The 23181-nt window shown below is 42.0% G+C and overlaps 1 protein-coding gene across 1 annotated transcript; it reads right to left on the minus strand.

Annotated features, from left to right (window-relative positions):
- Window positions 1-4: 4 nt before the first annotated feature.
- LOC132872880 (uncharacterized) lies at window positions 5-22539 on the minus strand. The gene is made up of 7 exons (XM_060907997.1): window positions 22380-22539; window positions 21617-21964; window positions 21499-21537; window positions 21253-21366; window positions 21118-21146; window positions 20690-20845; window positions 5-157 (listed from the first exon to the last, which is right to left on the minus strand). The coding sequence occupies exons 1-7, from the start codon at window positions 22420-22422 to the stop codon at window positions 5-7; spliced, it is 882 nt and encodes a 293-aa protein (XP_060763980.1). The 5' UTR covers window positions 22423-22539.
- Window positions 22540-23181: the final 642 nt, after the last annotated feature.

A 23181-nucleotide genomic window follows, 5' to 3' on the forward strand; every position in this document is an offset into this window, starting at 1 on the left:
TGCATCATTGATACAAGTCACACTTCAAATGCAGTACTGCTGAAGAGTAATGGGTCACCCTCCTAGAATATTGACACAGCATATAGTAGCAGTGGTAGAGTCTTTCAACCTGCATGTGGGTGTCGGATTTGGCCGTGAGGGTCTCGTCATCTTCCTCCTGAGAGAACATACATAAATCATAAGCTGCACCTACATAATTTCTGAACACGACATAATGCATGCAATGTTAGCTATTACGGGTACCTCGGCCGGAGGATCACTGGAGCCGGGTATGGGCTATGGTGGCTGGATGGTCACCAGATTGCTTCCTTCAACTGTACACACAACACATAAGACATGCCACTGATGAACGAGAAAACACACTTCGTACATGGAACTTGAAGGCCATATTACCCCGCACGTAGAGGGTGGACATTTCCACAGCACCAGGGGTGGATTGTAGACCTCCTTCTACCCCCTCCATGATTGGCCTACCGCTATTGTTGGTGAGCGCCAACTCCTCGGCCACAGTAAGGGCTTCTGATGCTCTTCCTCCTCCCGTGCACCTGGCGGCCACCTTTTTCTTGTTGGCTGTGAAAGACAAGCATCTTTTCATTATACATGCCTCACACACACACACACACACACACACTTACCATTATGAATGATGTTTTTGTATTTCATTTTCACCTGTTGCCAGGTGCGTTTGGCACTGCTGTTGCCTCTGAAATGTTCACAGGACATACACCAACTTAGCCCATGTTTACATTAGACCGTATCAGCGGATCATCAGATTAACGTTTTTAAAACGATTAGTGTGCACACAGCAACACCACGATTTGCGTGCACATAGCAACGCCAATACACGGATACGCTCAGCTCCGCAGGCATCCTGCGCTCCAAATCACTCCGCCCTGAACAGCGAGTGCCCTCTGGAGGGTGCGCACTCCAGCCCTGCGCAGCTCACACAGCGCGCGAGTGAAGTGCACAAGCCACGATTCGGGACTGAGCCGCTGTGTGTGAGATCCCAGCGCATATCACTTACCACTTGCAAGTGGAAGGATGGCAAGCCTAAAGACAATCATAACTACACAATGGGCAGTATTTGCATCAGTATTTGCAGTATTTTCATACTTTTATACTCTTTTTAATGAAAGGTGATACAAGGCGGAAGTCCGCGCCGTTTTTCAGCAGTCGCGTCACATGACCAACGCCAGCGAATCAGGAAGGTGGATGTCACAGTGACGTTGTCCAATGAGACGCCAGCTAGAGCTCAGCACAGCGTATCCGCGTATCCTGAATGTTTACACAGCACCGGAGCTGACACGATCTGGATTGAATACGTGGACGCTGGCGGATTCGCGTTTCCAGGCGGTTTAATGTAAACGGACAGTACATCCGCGAAGAAAATGAGACAGATACGGTCTAATGTAAACGTAGCCTTAGTCAAAGGGACTGAATAGTCAGCCATCCTAATTCGACTCTGTGCACATATCAGCTTAAGTAGGCTACTCCATGAATTTACCATACCAAATTTTATTCAGGATTTTTCGGACATTAAGCTATATATGACTGGGGCCACGTCGAAGGACCGTTTTCTGTGACTTGTGATTGATCATGAAGCTTCTCTCATCCTATACTTCTGTTCTGGAACATGTAGAAGGGAGAATGTACTTGCGCATTTACCCGATCGGCAATTCGTTGCCAACATGCTTGCCGCTCCTTATTGGCAGTCGCTGTGTTAGATTTTACTCTTAATGTTGTTTTGAACTCCTCGTAGCTTTGCATTATGACAGCGCATTCTTCCTCCGTGAAGTACGGCGACCGTGCCATTGTGAACAGTGGTGATTTGTGCTGATAACCTCCCCTTTAACGTGAACGCGCATTAACCCTGATTAGGTTAACACAGGTTCAACAAATCAACTTCATAACTGGCGTCGTAGTACCGTTTAACCCCAAACAAGATAACCAGGTTTTGTCAACCCCGGTTTAGCGGGGGAACCCTGGGTTACTTCTGGGTAGGTTGACCTCCGTTCATAGTACAGGCTCCAGGGGTGCACACCTGACTTTAGTAGCAGCCCACACACACATGAGAACAAACACACGCGGCCACACGCAAATACAATTAAACTCACGTCTTTTTCCCTACCGCGGTAAAAACACAACTCGCTAAAATAAACGTCACTTGTTTAAGCTGTCTAGGTAATGTTGGTTGTGTCTTGTGTTTGTTTTTTTTTCTGTCTTGTCCGTCTTTTCCGTGGGGTTTTAGTCCGGTCGGAGTTTGTTTGGGGAGGGTTTGAATGGCTTGCGCGCCGCCATGACAGGCCATTCCAACCCGAGCAGCAGTAACAGAAGGCTAATTCAGTAGCGTCCATAGACATATAAACATAGACGCCGCATTGAGCTGGTGGCCCGTTGCTGGGATACGTCAGAGTGTCCGCCATATCTGATGTGGCAAATCTTCCCCGTAAACCAATGCAAGTAAATGGACTGAACTTCATAAAGCCCCTTTCTACAATAATATTTAACTCGATGCCTTTTATTCACCCATTAAGACACACACGTATATATTTGGGAAACAAACAGGCATCAAAACAACATATATAACTTTTAATGTGATGGTTATAAATAGTGTGCGAAATCCCCTGTACACTGCAAACTAGCGACAGATCCGCGATAGATAGCTCAGGTAAGCTAATCAGTCAGCATACCGTAGCAAGCTACCAAAACCTGAGGCCACAATAACCAACCTACAAGACTGAATATGATAAATGATGGAAATAGTGGAAAAACTGGAAATAGTGAATGAAAATAAAAATGTACTGTTTTATTTATTGAGTCACCACACAGACCTGCTCTCGCTGAATAAAGTGAGCTGAATGAACGCCAAACTGAGTTCAGCCAGGTTCTAACGTCATACCAAAACAAAATACATCACTGATTCCTTCACATTCAGAAAGGCTAAAAACATTCATCATACGTTCAAAAACGCTCATCATAGTGTGGCACTGTATTATCTAATTCTCACTGCTTATAACTCTACACCTCCCCGGTGGAGATGAGCTGGGAAACTGAAGACTGAAGGAACAGCTCCCTCTCTGATCCTGACTGTCTGACCTGTTCTGTCCAAATCCTTCATATTAGCCACAAAGTCAGAAAAATCTGTTTGTAAAATTACATTATAATGACCAAATACAATGAAAAGTATTTTTCCAGTCTCACCTGTGAAAGGTAATCCCATGTGATCTCGTTTGGACGGTAAACCTGTTGGTACAGTTAAACGCAGCACATGAATGAGGCATCTTTATTCTTGGCTACCGAGGATGTGCACGTGACGTCACGAGGTCACGTGATATTTGTTTATCTGCCATTTTGGACGGCAAGGTCGGGCATAGAACTTAGACGAACCCGTTCTAATTATCAAGTGTGTGGGAGTAGATCTTTCGAGAATGGTTATATCTTGTTCAGCATTTGGTTGTGCCAATAGACAGGGCCAAAAGGAGGGCGTGTCATTTTATAGATTCCCCACAGACAAGGAGAGACGCGCAAAATGGGTGTTCACTGTGCGAAGAGAAAACTGGAACCCCAGTTCTACCAGCCGAATTTGTAGTGAACACTTCATATCAGGTAGGTGTAATCTTCTAATTCAATACTCCTAGTACATCTGTTAAGTTGATTTTTGGATTGAATGATAGCTGCATACTTAGAAACTAGACAGTCTCTAACGTTTAAAATAGCTATGCCTAGCCCTACTACCCTGGCCTAGTCTATGACAATGTTTTATCTTTTTGGCTCATATATGCCTTTGAAAGGCCAATCCATAGTAGGGATGGCGAAAACTAAAAAAAAATCTTGACCGACCACCGAGCCTCATTAGCCGGTTAAAGTCGATTAACCTATGAGTTTAAACAGGGATGCAAACGGCGGATGCCGTTTCATGGCTGAAACACGCAGATCCGATTTTTTTCTTTAGGGGGGCGTTGGAGTGTCTGAATAATTTCATCAGAGTAAATTCTGTATTAAAATTACTAAATAAGCGATAAAACGTCCTGCCTAGTCTCTTTATGATAAACGTCTTAATGCCATTTACCCGCGAGGTTATCAAGTAGACTTCCTTCTTCGGGAACTTCCAGAGGTATAGTTGGGATACCCATCCCGCAACAAAATATTTATAAGCTTCCAGGCTCTTGTAAGCTTTGAGGGCTTTGCCAGTGTAACACGATTCACGATTAACAAGAAAATTGTAAATGCCGTGGTAGGCCAGATCGGGCAAATCGCCGGCACCGCAGCTCCGAATTTCCCTGAACAAGGATTGTGGCAAGTTGTACGGATCTGCAATCCCCAACCTGGAACACTTTTCCACGTAATGCTGCCTCACGTCACCTTCAAGATGCCGAACAAACTTAGACAAGTAATTGCACGATGTAGAAGGGGTATTTTCCGAATTTTCTTGGGGATTACTCCCTGGATCCATTACACTTGCACAAGGTAAACAATCCTGAAGCCGTCCAATATGGCGGAGTAGGTGGAGTAAACACGGACGGGTCACGTGACTGCAAAAGGTCAATACCAGAGATGGCTGAAGAATCTCCACTTTGCCACATCCAATATGGCGGCGAGGATGACGTATGATTCTACGCAGAATGCGGCCTATGGTAGCGTCAGGGCTGCGCAATGCAGCATGGATACGGGCAAAACCAAGTTTTGAGGGGTGTTTTGCAAACTAATGAAATAATAGTGTTTGTGGGGTATAAACTGTTGGGAAATGGATGCTTATGCAGGGTATTGTTGATAAGCTATTTGATGGCTGTGTTATTTATGTCTGAAAATGTTTACTTGTGGGAATTTATTTTTAAAACTGTGTAATGGTATGACCTGGGGGAGGGGCTGAGAGTATAAAATGTTCACCCTGATCATTCTGTGGGAGAGAAAGTGAAGGAGAAGCAATAGAGTACTAGCTCAGGTAACTGATTGTAATGCAGATTGTGGCTGTTGGATGTAATTTAACTGAACTGAATATTCTTGTGTTTGATTTGTTACATTAGGAAAGTACTTTTTTTCCTTTAGTGTTAGTTTTTTTTTCTTAGTAAACTTTGCTACTGGCCAGCTTTATTTACAGTCCTCACCTTTGCACTGTTGGACTATTTAGGAGCACTTTGTAAAATAAACACCTTGTACTAAAGTGCTGCTGTGGCGGAGCCAGTTTATTTACGAGTGGACCTACACCTGAGCTGTGCTACTCTGTGACAGATACTAATAATACATAAAATCATCTTGGTTGTCACTTAACAATTGTAACAAAATGTTCCTTCACAGTTTTCTTAAAATCATCTTTACTCCTTAACATTTTAACAGAAACAGGTCGGCCATTCCGTAACTTGGCACCAGTATAGAAACTATTTTTACTAAAATAACCGTGATTTACAATAAACAAACCAAACTATTTCTAGTATGATTGTGTAGACAACTGGAAGTTAGATTTCAGATACCTTGGAGCATTGCTGTTATAGATCAGGGGTGGCCAACCAGCCAGGGACTTGGAGCCAAAACTTTTACTATGGTACTGCAAAGAGTCACATTATATGCACACACACCCTCTCTCCCTCATTATATATATATATATATATATATATATATATATATATATATATATATATATATATATATATATATACACACAATGAAATATTAACAAATTTACCATGTGACACACCCCAAACAGGAGATTGACAAAAATGGGCTTAAACTCATCCCAAGACTACAGGCCAGATATATTCCATAATTATTCTTATACATAAAATTTATATAATATATTTTTAGATAAATGTTTGGATATGTGTATAAATAAAAAACATAACACATATACTGGAAAGTCTGCACACCCCTTTCACCTTCTCCATGTTTTATTCCATTACAGGCTTTACAGATGTACAGACTAATTCTACAATAGATTGAGTTCATTTTTTTTGCCTCAAACATCTACACACAATTGCCAATAATTGACATGAAAACAGGTTTTTAGAAAATATGCAATTTTATTTTATAGACAAAAGCAAGTTATTTAGTGGTTACATATCTGTACACACCCTTGGCCTAATACTTGGTTGATGCACCTTTGGCAGCAATTACAGCTTCAAGGCATCTTGGGAAAGAAGCTACGAGCTTGGCACACTTGTTTCTGGACATTTTTGCTCATTCCTCTTGGCATGTCCTTGCAAGCTCCGTCAGGTTGGATGGGGAGCATCGGTACACAGCCATTTTCAGCTCCTTCCACAGATGTTCAGCTGGATTCAGGTCTGGGCTCTGGCTGGGCCACTCAAGGACATTCACAGACTTCCTCCAAAGCCACTCCCTTTGTTCTCTTGGCTGTGTGCTCCAGGTCGTTGTCATGTTGGAAGGTAAACCTTCGCCCCAGTCTGAGGTCCAGAGCGCTCTGGAGCAGGTTTTCTTCAAGGATCTCGGTGTACTTAGAGGGAAAGATGAATGCAGCTATCAGGACTAGTCACCCCATTCCCACTGCTGAAAACATCCCCACATCATGATGCTGCCACTGCCACGCTTCACTGTAGGGATGGCATTAGCCAGGTGATGAGTGGTGCCTGGTTTCCTCTACACATGACGCTTGGTATTCAGACCAAAAAGTTCAATTTTGGTTTCATCAGACCAGAGAATCTTGTTTCTTATGGTTTGAGAGTCCTCTCGGTGCCTTTTACTAAGGAGTGGCTTCCGTCTGGCCACTCTACCATAAAGGCCTGATTTGTGGAGTGCTGCCTGGATGGTTGATCATCTGAAGGATTCTCCCATCTCCACAAGGATACGCTGGAGCTCTGTCAGAGTGACCCTCGGGTTCCTGTTCACCTCCCTGGCCAAGGCCCGTCTTCCCCGATTGCTCAGTTTGGCCAGGCGGCCAGGTCTAGGAAGATTCTTGGTGGTTCCAATCTTCCTCTGTTTACAAATGATGGTGGCCACTGTGCTCTTTGGGACCTGTAAAGCTGCAGCAGTTTTTTCGGTACCTTTCTCCAGATCTCTGCCTTGACATAATCCTGTTTCTGAGGTCTGCAGATAATTCCTTTGACCCCATGGCTTGGAGTTTGCCCTTACATGCACTGCCAACTGTGGGACCTTATATAGGCAGGTGTTGGCAATCCCCAATCATGTCCAATCAATTGAATTTACCACAGGTGGACTCCAAGTAAGTTGTAGAAACATCTCAAGCAGTATCAGTGGAAACAAAATGCACCTCAGCTCACTTTTGGGTGTCATATCAAAGGGTGTGCACACTTGTGTACATATGATATTTTACATTTTGATTAATAAATTAGCACAAATGTCTAAAAACTTGCTTTCACTGTCATTGTGGGCCATTTTGTGTAGAATTGTGTGACAAAGAATGAACTCAATCTATTGTAGAATAAGTCTGTAACGTAATAAAATATGAAGGTGATAGGGGTGTGCAGACTTTCCAGCTTGACTAAACACACACACACACACACACACACACACAAACACACAAACAAACCAACACAAATGCTGTACAATACTTCCTTTCTCTTTAGGACAGTTGTTGAAACAGGATTATTTTCTCATGTTATTTGCCATTTTCACTTCATTTTCACAGTCGTGTCTTAACAGTATTTACTGGTCACAGAATTCACCGTGGGTGGCACGGTGGTGTAGTGGTTAGCGCTGTCGCCTCACAGCAAGAAGGTCCGGGTTCGAGCCCCGTGGCCGGCGAGGGCCTTTCTGTGCGGAGTTTGCATGTTCTCCCCGTGTCCGCGTGGGTTTCCTCCGGGTGCTCCGGTTTCCCCCACAGTCCAAAGACATGCAGGTTAGGTTAACTGGTGACTCTAAATTGACCGTAGGTGTGAATGGTTGTCTGTGTCTATGTGCCAGCCCTGTGATGACCTGGCAACTTGTCCAGGGTGTACCCCGCCTTTTGCCCGTAGTCAGCTGGGATAGGCTCCAGCTTGCCTGCGACCCTGTAGAAGGATAAAGCGGCTAGAGATAATGAGATGAGATGAGAATTCACCGTCATTTTAGACAACTGAGAAGAAAAAAAAGTGTATTGTCCCTCAAATGCATTTTGAAAGAGAGTTTAAGTCAGGGTTGGCATATTTCCCAATTTGTGTCATATTTCCCAGTCAATTGTCAGTGAAATATAAATGTGATACAGTGCTGAGCGTAAATGAGTGCACCCCCTTTGAAAAGTAACATTTTAAACAATATCTCAATGAACACAAACAATTTCCAAAATGTTGAAGACAAAGTTTAATATAACATCTGTTTAACTTATAACGTGAAAGTAAGGTTAATAATATAACTTAGATTACACATTTTTCAGTTTTACTCAAATTAGGGTGGTGCAAAAAAGAGTACACCCCACAACAAAAACTACTACATCTAGTACTTTGTATGGCCTCCATGATTTTTAATGACAGCACCAAGTCTTCTAGGCATGGAATGAACAAGTTGGCGACATTTTGCAACATCAATCTTTTTCCATTCTTCAACAACAACCTCTTTTAGTGACTGGATGCTGGATGGAGAGTGATGCTGCATTCCAGCATAAGAACCTTACCCCTTCTGTGAAACATGGTGGTGGTAGTATCATGGTTTGGGCCTGTTTTGCTGCATCTGGGCCAGGACGGCTTGCCATCATCGATGGAACAATGAATTCTGAATTATACCAGCGAATTTTAAAGGAAAATGTCAGAACATCTGTCCATGAACTGAATCTCAAGAGAAGGTGGGTCATGCAGCAAGATAACGACCCTAAGCACACAAGTCGTTCTACCAAAGAATGGTTAAAGAAGAATAAAGTGAATGTTTTGGAATGGCCAAGTCAAAGTCCTGACCTTAATCTAATCAAAATGTTGTGGAAGGACCTGAAGCGAGCAGTTTGTGAGGAAACCCACCAACATCCCAGAGTTGAAGCTGTTCTGTACGGAGGAACGGGCTAAAATTCCTCCAAGCCGGTGTGCAGGACTGATCAACAGTCACTGGAAACATTTAGTTGCAGTTATTGCTGCACAAGGGGGTCATACCAGATACTGAAAGCAAAGGTTCACATACTTTTGCCACTCACAGATATGTAATATTAGATCATTTTCCTCAATAAATAAATAAATTACCAAGTATAATATTTTTGTCATTTGTTTAATTGGGTTCTCTTTATCTACTTTTAGAACTTGTGTGAAAATCTGATGTTTTAGATCATATTTATGCAGAAATATAGAAAATTCTAAAGGGTTCACAAACTTTCAAGCACCACTGTAGATTCATGATGTTCCCAGCAATCTTTTGTTATACTTTTAGCAGGATGGTTGTCATAATGCCCCTGAAGATTGACCCAATATACCATCATCAATTGTAGCCTTCTGATCCTTTATGGCATTTCCCCCATTTCCACCTGCACTGAAGACACTGGGGATGTTTAAAAAAAAACACTGAAAATTCTCAAAGCCTGAGCTTGTAGTACATCTAATGTTTTAATGTTTTGATTCTGCTGCAGACATATAAGCTAAACAGCCATAATCAAGCACAGATCTCATAAGACCCCAATATGTTTTTTTAAGGACGCTCTGCTTGCTCCCCAAGTTTGTCCTGTTAAACACCGGAGAATATTGAGTATCTTTTTGCATTTATTTTTGACCTCATCCAAGTGAATCTTCCATGTTAGCTTTTCATCAAACCAAACTCCTAAAAATCTTACTACCTTGACTTGCTCAAGAGGGAGACCATATCATCTCATTATCTCTAGCCGCTTTATCCTGTTCTACAGGGTCGCAGGCAAGCTGGAGCCTATCCCAGCTGACTACGGGCGAAAGGCGGGGTACACCCTGGACAAGTCACCAGGTCATCACGGGGCTGACACATAGACACAGGCAACCATTCACACTCACATTCACACCTACGCTCAATTTAGAGTCACCAGTTAACCTAACCTGCATGTCTTTGGACTGTGGGGGAAACCGGAGCACCCGGAGGAAACCCACGTGGACACTGGGAGAACATGCAAACTCTGCACAGAAAGGCCCTCCCCGGCTGCTCGGCTCGAACCCGGACCTTCTTGCTGTGAGGCGACAGCGCTAACCACTACACCACCATGCCGCCTAGACCATATCACTTTATAGAAATAGGTGAGATTTTATGCCTTCTTGCAAAGTATATTACTTCTGTTTTGGAAACTGATGATCTAAATCCCCATTTTTCTCCTTCATTTATTGCTTTGCATTTTTTTTGACATGATATATTGCAGCCTCTAATCCATAAGGCCCCATCATCTGCATAGAGAGATTTACCTATACCTTGTTCAACTGTTGAGAAGATATCACTAATCATTATGTTAAATAATAGCAGACTACACACACTACTTCGTGGAGTTCCATTCTCCACTGTATATACCTTGGAATATTCCGCGCCTACCAGTGGCGGCTCCTGAATTTTTTTTCAGGGGGGGCAATTTTCCCCCTTTATGTCTACACGGACCGTAAATGTCCACAGGACTGAAGTAAATTGACCTAGATAGCAAATCAATTGGCCGAACTTGTTTTTGCCTGGTAAATTCAGATATCAATATAGACAATATCTCTTCTCTCCACTAGGTGGCAACACTAAACAAGTTAAAGGTGGCAAACTAGACCCACCCACCTAGCGCCAAAAATATTTTTGCCTACGAGTGGCAAATATTCACATTTAGTCTGGCTTGCCAGGCTAAAACTAAGGAAGATTCATTGTGAAGCCTACAAAGCAAAACATCACAATCAATTAATATTACATTACTCATTTATTTTCTCATATTATTCCAGTATTCTATAATAAGTAGACACAAATTCTTAATTATAAACATATTCTAATTTCTTCAATTCTAAAGAATGCAATTAAAGTGGCAGGATATAAATCCAAAACAAGTGTTTATTTAAGTTTTGAAAAAGATGAAAAGCATAACCATCAAACAAACGTGTGCAGCTTAATTATGTGTTTTTTTTATATGGAATTGCACCATTTTAACAACAAATAATTCTAAATAAATTCTGCAGTTTTTTTCCCCAAGAATTCCTCCAGAAAGCCGTGCCTTAAAAGGAAATTTAAAGTATTACAAGCATGTCAATGAACACAAAAGGCTTTAGTTATTTAGCTATATACACACAAGGTTTTGTAGTCAGTGCAACTTGGCTTAACAAGTTGGAAAAAAGGTAAGGTGCTGCTGGCTCCAATGAACACACATACTGTACAATATATAAAAACTGAAAATATGCTTAATTTACACCAAGTCAGAGAGAACTTGTGGCTACTGAAATATTCCAAGCATGGCAATGTTAAACTGCCATTGGTAAAACAAAAACATGGCAATGTTAAACTGCCATTGGTAAAACACACACACACACACAACTTTTGCCTAGTAAATTCAAATATCAGATATCACTGTACCGTCTGCTGTGCTACTTCCAGGGTGGAAGAGAGCGCAAGGGTAGCAAAAACGAGCATTGACTACATCACAGCCAGCTTGCCAAGTTTTCCGGTGGCACCAGTTCTTGTTAAAACCTCTTGAGTAGGTCTTCTCCCCCTTCGTAGACACTTGCTTGATGTTTAAATTCGGTCTAGGAGGTCCTAGCTGTTTGATTGCCGTTTTCTCCTCATTGGTACGACGACTAAAGGGAACTTCTTTCAGAGACGCTATCGTATTGTTGCACTCAACACTCGCCGCCATCTTCATAGAATGCTCACACATTTCCCGCGCAAGTTGCGTTTTCCAGCCCAAAATTATGTTCAAAACCCGTCAAAATGCACTAAAAACCAATCTGGCAACACTTGCGTAGCGCAACAGGCGTATGACGGAAGCACGCTGCTTGTGCGAGCACATAAAACCCAATAGAAAATGCATTGGGAGCAGGATTTTCGAAAAAAACGTACGTACCATTAGTGTCAATGGGAGATTTTGGGGCAAATCTGAACCTGACAGAAATCGCCCCAAAAGGGCGTGGCTACACCAGGCGCGACCTTAGCCTGATTGGACAATGACATTACTGTTGGTAGTAGGAGTAGATAAAAAAAAAAATCTCCCTCCCTGTTTGGGAGTGCGTCGCCCAAATCGCCCCTATTAACGAGCCGCCAGTGGCGCCTACTCTTACCTGTATCCTTCTATCAAATAAAAAATCCAGAATCCAATTATATGCCCTGCCAACTATTCCCAAATTATCTAATTTAATTAATAAACCCTCTTTCCAAAGCATATCATAGGCTTTCTCTATATCAAAAAATACCGCTACTACCACCTCCCTATTAGTCTGTGCTTTTCTGATATCAGACTCTAAACATCATACTGAGTCCATTGTATTACGGCCCTTACAGAATCCACTCTGATGTGGAGAAAAGAGACCATTGATTTTGAGAAAGTGATTTAATCTTACCGTGAGTATTCATTCCATGGTTTTGCATAATTGTGAAGTTAACGCAATCGGTGTATAACTAGCAGGGTCCGATGGATCTTTCCCTGGTTTTAGTACAGGAACTACTGTTGCATGTTTCCATGCTGTTGGAAGTTGACCACTTGCTCACTCGAGTTTGTTGATGGTGTAGTGGCTGCATAGTGGACACATAGTAGTTTAATAAGAAAAAAATCTGCTAGTTAACAGTATGGATCAAGAACACTCAAAATATTGCTTTAAACAAATCCAATGTTCACTTAAATTTTCAACAAAAAGGTATGGATCATATTTTATGGATCAAAAAGGTAAAGATATCATATTTTTTGGGCATTTAGTTTGAACAGAAAGAGGGAGAAATCAAAATGAATCAGAAAAGGTACATACTCAAAATGCTTGAAAGGTTTGGAATGTCAAACTGTAAACCTAGAGCTACCCCAAGTGAGTTAAAAATGGAATGTAACAGAAATGAGGAAGAAAACTACACTGAGATAGAGAACCCCAAAGAATACGGTGAAATCACAGGCGCAGATAGAGGGGGGGACGGGGAGGATTTGTCCCACCCAGATTTAAATTCACCTCGTTCGGTCCCCCCCACTTATAGGGAGGAAAAAACGTCTATGCTGTCTTTCTTTGCATAAGGCAAACCTCACGGAAAAATCAAAAGACTAATTACCATTCGGTTTATTGAGGTGCACAGCAGTACATACATAGTTGCAACTGCGCAGACTGCACAGGTTGCGAGCTCGAGCTTGGTTGCTATGGTTACCCACAACAAGTTTGACAGGCATATCGGGGACAGCGCCTCCGAGTTCAGGACCCCAACACGGCATGATGAAGGGTGCCAAAAGGCAGAAAACGATTGCATCGTTTAAAAAAATAAAAACGACTGTAAGTAAACTGTGCCTTACTTTATCATATCACCTTGCAATTTTTTGATAGTCTGTTCAAAGTAATGTCGTAGTGAAAGTAAAATCGTACGGAGTAGAGATGGCTTTCTGGTAGCCTCCTTCTTTCGGTGGTAGCCTGTAGATACAGTGCTCAGAAGGCAGTTTTAATGTTTAATCTGGCGTTCCCTGCCATAATTTCAGCGAGCATATTGTTTCATAAGGAAACTTTGCGAAGAGTTGTTGACTGACTGCCGCTCACGCAACACACAGACATAGTTAGAAAGTCAGGATGCGCTGGTTTACACTTTACACACACACACACACACGTAGCCCAGCCTCTCGCTATGGTTAACAGTTGGAACTTAGCGGTTTTAAAACTACTTTTGCAGTTTTGCAATTTCTGTGCGTGATGATAATGTGTAAACTTTGGATTTCCATAGGCTATGTTAAAATGTTATCATTGTCCTGGCCTGCAGGTAGTTCCTGGTGATGGCAGTGAGGGAGGTGAAATAACATGTATACACACTACCGTTCAAAAGTTTGGGGTCACCCAGACAATTTTGTGTTTTCCATGAAAAGTCACACTTTTATTTACCACCATAAGTTGTAAAATGAATAGAAAATATAGTCAAGACATTTTTCTGGCCATTTTGAGCATTTAATCGACCCCACAAATGTGATGCTCCAGAAACTCAATCTGCTCAAAGGAAGGTCAGTTTTATAGCTTCTCTAAAGAGCTCAACTGTTTTCAGCTGTGCTAACATGATTGTACAAGGGTTTTCTAATCATCCATTAGCCTTCTGAGGCAATGAGCAAACACATTGTACCATTAGAACACTGGAGTGAGAGTTGCTGGAAATGGGCCTCTATACACCTATGGAGATATTGCACCAAAAACCACACATTTGCAGCTAGAATAGTCATTTACCACATTAGCAATGTATAGAGTGGATTTCTGATTAGTTTAAAGTGATCTTCATTGAAAAGAACAGTGCTTTTCTTTCAAAAATAAGGACATTTCAAAGTGACCCCAAACTTTTGAACGGTAGTGTGTGTGTGTGTGTGTATATATATATATATATATATATATATATATATATATATATATATATATATGGGCGGCACGGTGGTGTAGTGGTTAGCGCTGTCGCCTCACAGCAAGAAGGTCCGGGTTCGAGCCCCGTGGCCGGCGAGGGCCTTTCTGTGCGGAGTTTGCATGTTCTCCCCGTGTCCGCGTGGGTTTCCTCCGGGTGCTCCGGTTTCCCCCACAGTCCAAAGACATGCAGGTTAGGTTAACTGGTGACTCTAAATTGACCGTAGGTGTGAATGTGAGTGTGAATGGTTGTCTGTGTCTATGTGTCAGCCCTGTGATGACCTGGCGACTTGTCCAGGGTGTACCCCGCCTTTCGCCCGTAGTCAGCTGGGATAGGCTCCAGCTTGCCTGCGACCCTGTAGAACAGGATAAAGCAGCTAGAGATAATGAGATGAGATGAGATATATATATATATATATATATATATATACACAAAATGGAATAATTTGCTGACAGCTCAGTCCCCCCCAGTTCAAAAATCCTATCTGTGCCCCTGCGTGAAATTGTTGGGAGCTTGATCTATGCAATGACTTGCACCAGACCAGACATTAGCTGGATTGTCAGTAAACTGTCACAAACCCTGGCAAAGCCTAAAGTACATGACTTAGTGGCTGCCAAATGTGTCCTAAGATATCTGAAAGGCACTGCTCATTACGAGCTATGTTTCAAGAAAACAGATGAAGCTTTGAGTCTGTTAGCATTCAGCGATTCTGATTGGGCCTCCTCTGTAGAGGATAGACGTAGCACTACAGGTTACTGTTTTAGCCTGACAAAGCAAGGCCCTGTTATTTCTTGGAAATCTAAGAAACAACCGACTGTGGCATTGTCAACATGCGAAGCTGAGTACATTGGTCGAGCCAACACTACTCAGGAAAGCATGTACTTAACTCAGCTACTAAATGGAATGGACAACAGTGTCTACACTTGTACTACCATTTATGGTGACAATCAGGGAGCCATTGCACTGAGTAGAAATCCAGTGCACAGATCAAGGTCTAAACATATTGATGTGAAATATCACTTCATTCGTGATGCGCTCAGCGAGGAAAGGATATTAATTGAGTACTGCCCAACAGAAGACATGGTTGCAGACATACTGACAAAATCTGTATCAAAAGTTAGAATTCTCAAATTTAAATTTTTTCTGTTTGGAAATTAGATGGTAACATTGTACATGGCTTGTGATGATGAGAACAAGTGGGGGTGTTGAGTTATGTTCTCATCAAAATATTATTTGTTTTATTTTATTGTACTGATTTGCATTACTTTATGTTACTGCTCAGACTACATGTTATAATGTACAAGTTTCAGTATGTGCATGTATTGTGGACTGAAGTGATATTTGCATGGGACTCTTAATTTGACCCATATTGATTCAGTAGGAACTTGTTGTATTGGCCTACGTAGTTAGAACGATTTGGATACGCCACAGGTACTGACGGGTTACTGGTGCTGTAATGTTATGTGAGAAACGCAGTAATAAATAATACTAAAATATACATTGTAAATTGAGTGATCTTCAATGCCTTAATGAATGAGGAAAACATTCTACATATAAACATGGACAGAGACGAAGAACCCTTAACAGAAGGCAAACTCTTCAACCTTGCCAGACTCAAGTCCTCAACCAAAACTCAGCAAATTTGCATGTGAGAACTGCTGTATGCAGGCGACTCTGCATTTGTCGCAACAGATTTGGATGACATGCAGGAAATCGTTGATCGCTTTGCCACAGCTGCAAGCCTCTTTGGATTGAAAATCAATACCACAAAAACAAAACTCCTGTACCAGCCTTCACCTGAGCCACAGGCAATGTCAAACATTGAACGCCTCTTAGGAATTCTGAGAGTTTCATCTACTGAGACAGTGCATTTACCAACACAAACTCATCAGACTTGGAGGTAGACTCTCAGATTCAAGCTGCCACCAAAGCCTTTGGTGCATTACAAAAGCAACCATGGTCTCGCCATGACATCAAGAGAACCACCAAGTTGAAAGTATACAACGCCGTAGTCTTACCATCTCTGCTTTATGCCACTGAATGCATGACGCTCTACCGTAAACACTTCAAGAAACTGACCAGGCTACAACTCCGACACCTGCATCAAATCCTCAAAATAAGATGGCAGGACAAGGTCCTTGATGTAGAAGTCCTCAGGGGAGCCAATACAGTAAGCATGGAAGCCCTAATCACAGTCTCCCAGCTTTGTTGGGCTGGACACATCTGGCGTATGCCTGACACATGACTACCCAAAGCTGTTTTCTATGGAGGACTGAGCCGAGGAAAGAGGAGACAAGGAGGACAGAAACTGAGGTACAAAGACATCTTGAAGAGGAACATGAAGAATGGCGGAATTATCGATCAGACATGGGAAAGGGATGCCTCGGATAGAGCAACATGGCGAAGCATAGTTAAAAGCTCAGTGTCCGCAATTGAAAACAAGCATCAAAGGGAGTATACGAGAGCTCACGAAGCCAGACATTCCATGGCAGCTCAGCCAGGCTGTTCGTGCCACCGCTGCGGATGACTCTGTCGCTCTGGTGTGGGCCTCGCGGCCCATCTGCATTTCTGTGCACCCTAATGAAGCAGTCATCATCACTAGCGATGGACAGCTGACGACAGTGACAAATCATTGTTTCAGTTTTTTTTATTTCAACAGGCGGTTCCAACTTTTTCTGATACGGGGTTGTAATACAACATGAAATGTATGTTTAATTAATGATGATAAGATTGACTTGATTGTAGCTTATACACTTTCATACTGTTTGCAGTGCTAGCAAGAAAGTACAATTCTGGACATATGTTGTAGCAGCCAAATATGTTGCTGCAGCCAGATGTAATGTCCTCTTTGTACACAAGGTGCCGCTGTGTGCTTGTAAAGGTGTTCCTTGGGTATATAAGTGGGAAACCTACTGTTGTGGCTAGGTGTGTTGACCCCGGAAGGGCAAAAGGTTTTTGACTGCTTTACTGTGAAGGTGTGTGGTTGCCATGTGTCTCATTGTTCGTGGACTTTGTTTGCTGTCATAAATTCTTTACCTTTTATCACAAAGAAGACATCTGTGGACTTTCATCAACACTGAGAATCGTGGTAACATTATCGCCAAATTAAGTTACATCTTATCGCATCAACCAGGTCATTCCTCGGCTTAAACACCTCAGTAGTAGGCTGAGCTCCTACATATGTGAAAAATATACTGGAACATTATCATATCCATAAACTTTCCACATACATAGCACATTTACTGAAGCACTTAACAGAAATTTATCAGCAGATAAAAACGAGCACGTGGCTTTCTCAGGCACATAACGGATAATCAAGAATGTTTATGGCTCAAATGTATGGTTGTGATAATTACTGAGCACCAACAGATGTCGTTGTGCTCTTGGTATTAAAAACTCCAATGTTTCCTCCTGGTGCAATCAGGAAAAACCTCCAAAGCCTCACAAGCTTTCATCTGCCCATCACCATGAAACACAGTGCAGCAGTCTATCAGATTCCCTCAGTATCAGATATTTTCACATGGTCTATTTTAAGGCCCGGTCCCACAATACTGACAACTATAAATAAATAAACTATCAATGGGTCCCCTGCAGTTGATGTGGTCGGTGCTCACACCAGAGTGATAACGATCCCTATAGCCCAGGCCTGGGTTTATCGGTATCGGTGAGATTTGCTTCTGGAGCCATTTTTCCAGGCCTGCACCTGATCTGATAAACATCTGACCAATCAGGTAATTGTTTACGTGTGACGTTGTCTGAGCACGTGATATTTTTCCCCAGGCATCTTTGTACATGGGCAGCATGGTGGTGTAGTGGTTAGTGCTGTCGCCTCACAGCAAGAAGGTCCGGGTTCGAGCCCCGTGGCCGGCAAGGGCCTTTCTGTGTGGAGTTTGCATGTTCTCCCCGTGTCCGCGTGGGTTTCCTCCGGGTGCTCCGGTTTCCCCCACAGTCCAAAGACATGCAGGTTAGGTTAACTGGTGACTCTAAATTGACCGTAGGTGTGAATGTGAGTGTGAATGGTTGTCTATGTCTATGTGTCAGCCCTGTGATAACCTGGCGACTTGTCCAGGGTGTACCCCACTGTGGCAGCGGGGGCGTGGACCAGATCGGCGAACGGGGAGGATTCCATGGGGCTGCTGATTTGGTGCTCCACGTCCCGGGTTTCGGCACCACTGTAATACTCCCTACGTGTGGGTGGAGCACTGAGGACGGCAGGACAGAGATCAGGTTTGCAAAATGGCTTTATTGCCACACTTTTCAGTGAACAATCTTATATTGGCTAGACAGACACACACAGCCAGCGCCTAGTCCGGAGATCAGCTCCTCTGCTCTCACTCTCCCTCCTTAAATAGGGCGCTGTCACTGGGAAGACACACAAACACAGGTTAATTGTTCTCAGGTGTCGTGATTCTGCCACTTACCTTCCCTGACTCCGCCCTCCTGTCACAGACCGGTGCTTGACCACGCCCCCGCTGCCACACCCACCTTTCGCCTGTAGTCAGCTGGGATAGGCTCCAGCTTGACCACAACCCTGTAGAACAGGATAAAGCGGCTACAGATAATGAGATGAGATGAGATCTTTGTGCATCCTTGTTGCATCATGAAGTCCCGGAATACGGACTCACGGAAAATAAAAAATATAATACAAAGCATGGAAGTTTTATTCACGGATATGTGATTTTCCATGAAATATTAACAGGACGTTAATAAAGTAAACATATAAATGCAGGTAAGATATTTTAATTATGAACTTCAGCAGTCCAAACATTTAATTGTTTTAGACTTCTTAATATTTTATCCTTGATGCATCATCTGTATGAAATCAGTAACCAATCTGTAACATACTGAAATGTCTGTGACCAATCCATAAATTATTAGCATCCGTGATACGTCCGTATTAAAATCCGTAACCACTCCATATCCTGTATCTCTTTTTTCTTATATTCCTGTACTCCGTGACCTATCCGTATTTTATCAGCCACCGGAGTGTGTGCATGGGTTGTTTTGTCCAAGCTGTACAGTATGACCTGGAATAATGTGATACTACTTGGAAAAAACTTCCATGACCATTCCTAAATTGCATGCGTTTATTTCCCTGAGTGTCAGGACCGAGTGATATTATAGTGGGGATTATAGTTGTGGTGTTTCTGCTCCAGACTGGAACTAAATTCAGGCAGAAGGAGAGTCAGAGTTATCGATGTAGTGGGACCAGGCCCTTACCCTGAACCTCTTAACCTGCTATGTACCACTATATGGCCAACTTATACCAAAGGTTCTTGAGCTTTTGCTGTTGCCCAAACTATTAATTATCAAGATGTTTAAAAATATTAGAGGCATGAAAGGCATTATATTAATTAGAGACAATGAATGATCAAATGGAAAATAGATTCATCTCATCTCATTATCTGTAGCTGCTTTATCCTGTTCTACAGGGTCGCAGGCAAGCTGGAGTCTATCCCAGCTGACTACAGGCGAAAGGCGGGGTACACCCTGGACGAGTCGCCAGGTCATCACAGGGCTGACACATAGACACAGACAACCATTCACACTCACATTCACACCTACGCTCAATTTAGAGTCACCAGTTAACCTAACCTGCATGTCTTTGGACTGTGGGGGAAACCGGAGCACCCGGAGGAAACCCACACGGACACGGGGAGAACATGCAAACTCCACACAGAAAGGCCCCCGTCGGTCACTGGGCTCGAACCCAGAACCTTCTTACCGTGAGGCGACAGTGTTAACCACTACACCACCATGCCGCCCTAGGCTAGCTGTCCAACGTTGTTACTGATGAACAGTGAAATGAGATTTTATTTATTGTAACCCACACCGCAATCAAGACACTGAATTCATGAATATCTATTAATAACGATACACATATGGTATAATAAGGCATTTATAGTTGTAGCAATACACTGAGTGTAGAGTGAAAAAAATGTATTGATTAAAAAATTTTTGATTATAAAATATAAAATCTGAAAATGAAATAAAATTAGGAAATAAAAATTGAACTTTTCTCAATCGTATATTTGTCAGATTTTTTTGCTAAACAATTTTATTTCATGTTAGTGAACTGATAGGCAGTAAAAGAAGGGCGGTGCAAAATGAGATATATATATAAGGTTTATTAATGCAAATCTATTATAGATCTCCAGTGTAATTCTTCTTACATACTGTGTATTTTCTGTTGTGATGAAAAGCAGAAAACATCACAAACAATAAACAATAAATTAAATGTGATATTATGTCAGCATGTTACCACAACATTGCTAGATTATCATCTGATAGCCAAAAATACAACATGTGTATCCAGAATTTCACCATGTCCGCCTGTCTTTCTGATTTTCCTCTGAGAGAACTGTAGAGCAGCGTAATTCACTGAATCAGCCTCCTGCTCCTGCAATGATACAGACGACACGTCAGAGCAGCTACATTTCTTACCGCTTTCATTCCTCTATAGAAGAAAACTGATCTGCAGTCAGTAGTTACAAGAAGGATTCAAAACAGTCAGAGTCTTGTGTATATAGACAGCGTCCTCTAATACTGTTAGTACGAAAGATGACCAGAAAAAAAAAGCCCATTGTTATGGTTCGCATCTGTACAACACCATATTCTGCACCATCTCACAATACAACGTCAAAACGATCATTTGTCATATTTTAGAAGGCTGTCAGTAATTCTTAGGACTACTGTATTTTATTTTATTATTCATATTCTCAGATTTACCTTATCATCATGTTTATCAGCGTTATCACCTAAAGAAAAAAAAGAAAAACTTAACATTTATTATTTTACCATTATATATTTGATTTTTTAAAGCAGGGTTATTATTACACTGAACTTTTGACAGCAGAACTTTACCTCTGTGTGTTTCTCTGTGCTTCAGTATGAAGAAGATCAGGACACTGAGTAGAATCACAGTCACTGCACCGAACACCACAGTCAGCACGAAGAACACAGGAGAAGAGACTAAACCTTGGAAAAGGGGAAATAATTTGCAACCGAATCATACTTAAAATTGAAAAATGGAGATAATCACGTACAAAGGTAAACAATTTTATAGAGAGACTACAGAAGTTTTTTTGGAAGAACGGGTAAATAACAAACCTTTTGTTCTCTCTGAGTTCTTATTTGTTTTATTTCCATCTGGAAAAGGAAATATTTTTTTAACCTCAAAACATCTCAGTGAACTTTTACTGAAATTATTCTCTTTGTATAAATTTACCTTTCACATGTAAAAAGGTCGAGTTTCTGAAGTCCGTCATGACCTGTTCCATGAAGCTGCAGTAATACAGTCCTGTATCAGAGACATTTACTGTGGTGATGGTGAGAGACGTGTTCTTCTCATGAACAGACATCACGATTCGCTCACTTTCAGTAAAGAAAATACAATTCTTTGATGGACGAGACGCAAAAAACTGTTTACACCCAAGAAGAAGTGGAACTGAACCACATGTGTGTTTATACCAGAAGATGGAACCTGTAACACTCAGCTCATGTTGGCACCAAACAATGGCGTTATCTCCAGCTTCCACCTCCACAGTTAAAGAGCACAGAGTCTCTGAGAGCAAACCTGCAACCCAGAAAACACACAACCTCGTTTCTGAAACATCACATATTTGCCTTATCAATATTATAGAGATCGATTACATTCACGTTAGACTTCAACTATTCCACAAGTTTCTCAATAAATATTTTTCTATTCTGTAATGAACTTTAGACACTGTGGAGTTTAAATTAGAACACATTACTCACTGTAGAAATGAAGGACACTTTGAATATTCCTCTAATATTTTTTTACAGCTTTAATTGGTTTTGTTTTATCTTACAGAGGACATTAAGAGACAGAATCGCAATTAATACTTTCTGCTGTGAAGTTTGACTGTGCTAGCATTAGTGTGGTATATTCAGATAAAAATTAGATCTTGGAGGTCTCGACAATTTTTTGTTTACTGATTAATGCAATTAATAAAGCCATTAACACTCACCAGCCATGAAGAAAGACAAAGGCAAAGTCATAAACTGAAGCATTGCTGCTGTGTACCAGGTGAGAGAGGAGGAGGAAACTGTCTGATGGGCAAAACAAATGATGATTTATATGTGTTGGGGGTGTGGTTTACGTTTGACCAGATCTCAGTGTGGTTTCATGACTGTAGCACAGGGACGTTAATATCATAAGTCTAAAGCATAGCTCGTTCATTTAGCTATAGAACAACTACATAGGTAAATGTAACGAATCTGCATTTTCTTGAAAAAAAAGTATAGTTTATTTTTCATGAAGTCTGTCTGGCAAAAGCTGTTGCATGTCAGCCAGTTCCCCAGGGTGGAGTGAACTCTTAAAGTGTGATTTGTGTCCAAGTGGACTCATAAAAACACTGTTAATAATCATTACAATGGCGGTATACTGTGGCTGTATAGTGCACTCAGATCACCGCTACACTCTAAACATGTAGCTGGAGCTTCATTGTAGAGTTGATAAAAGTTACTAGAAGTAGGAAAGTGTGACATCTTAATAATTACAGCTGAAAACCAGTCAGTTGGCTAAAACTGGCAAATTAATCGGCCTGGGTTCCGTGGCATCGTGCAGTGTTGCTGGAGGAGGTGGTCCAGCTGGTAGAGGACTATTTGGTGGCATTTCCAGGAGCAGGCACTCCCGCCTCTTATTTCACACTCTCTCTCTTCCTTCTCCTGTCTTCTTGCCTCTCCCCATCCCTGCACTGTGGAAATCAGGGCCAATTCCCCCAAAGCCTGCTCTCCGAACCTGTGTCCCTCCTCATTTCCCCTCATCCC

This window comes from Neoarius graeffei, chromosome 24 (genome assembly GCF_027579695.1).
Source record: "Neoarius graeffei isolate fNeoGra1 chromosome 24, fNeoGra1.pri, whole genome shotgun sequence".
In the NCBI taxonomy this organism is placed as follows: domain Eukaryota; kingdom Metazoa; phylum Chordata; class Actinopteri; order Siluriformes; family Ariidae; genus Neoarius; species Neoarius graeffei.

Bases quoted from the DNA above. Each gene is read 5' to 3' on its own strand.
- LOC132872880 (XM_060907997.1), bottom strand. From the start codon at position 22,422: ATGCTTCAGTTTATGACTTTGCCTTTGTCTTTCTTCATGGCTG. The intron at 21,965-22,379 runs GTGAGTGTTAAT...TCTGGGTTGCAG, and splicing joins TTTGTCTTTCTTCATGGCTG to GTTTGCTCTCAGAGACTCTG. The intron at 21,538-21,616 runs GTAAATTTATAC...TTCCTTTTCCAG, and splicing joins GACCTTTTTACATGTGAAAG to ATGGAAATAAAACAAATAAG.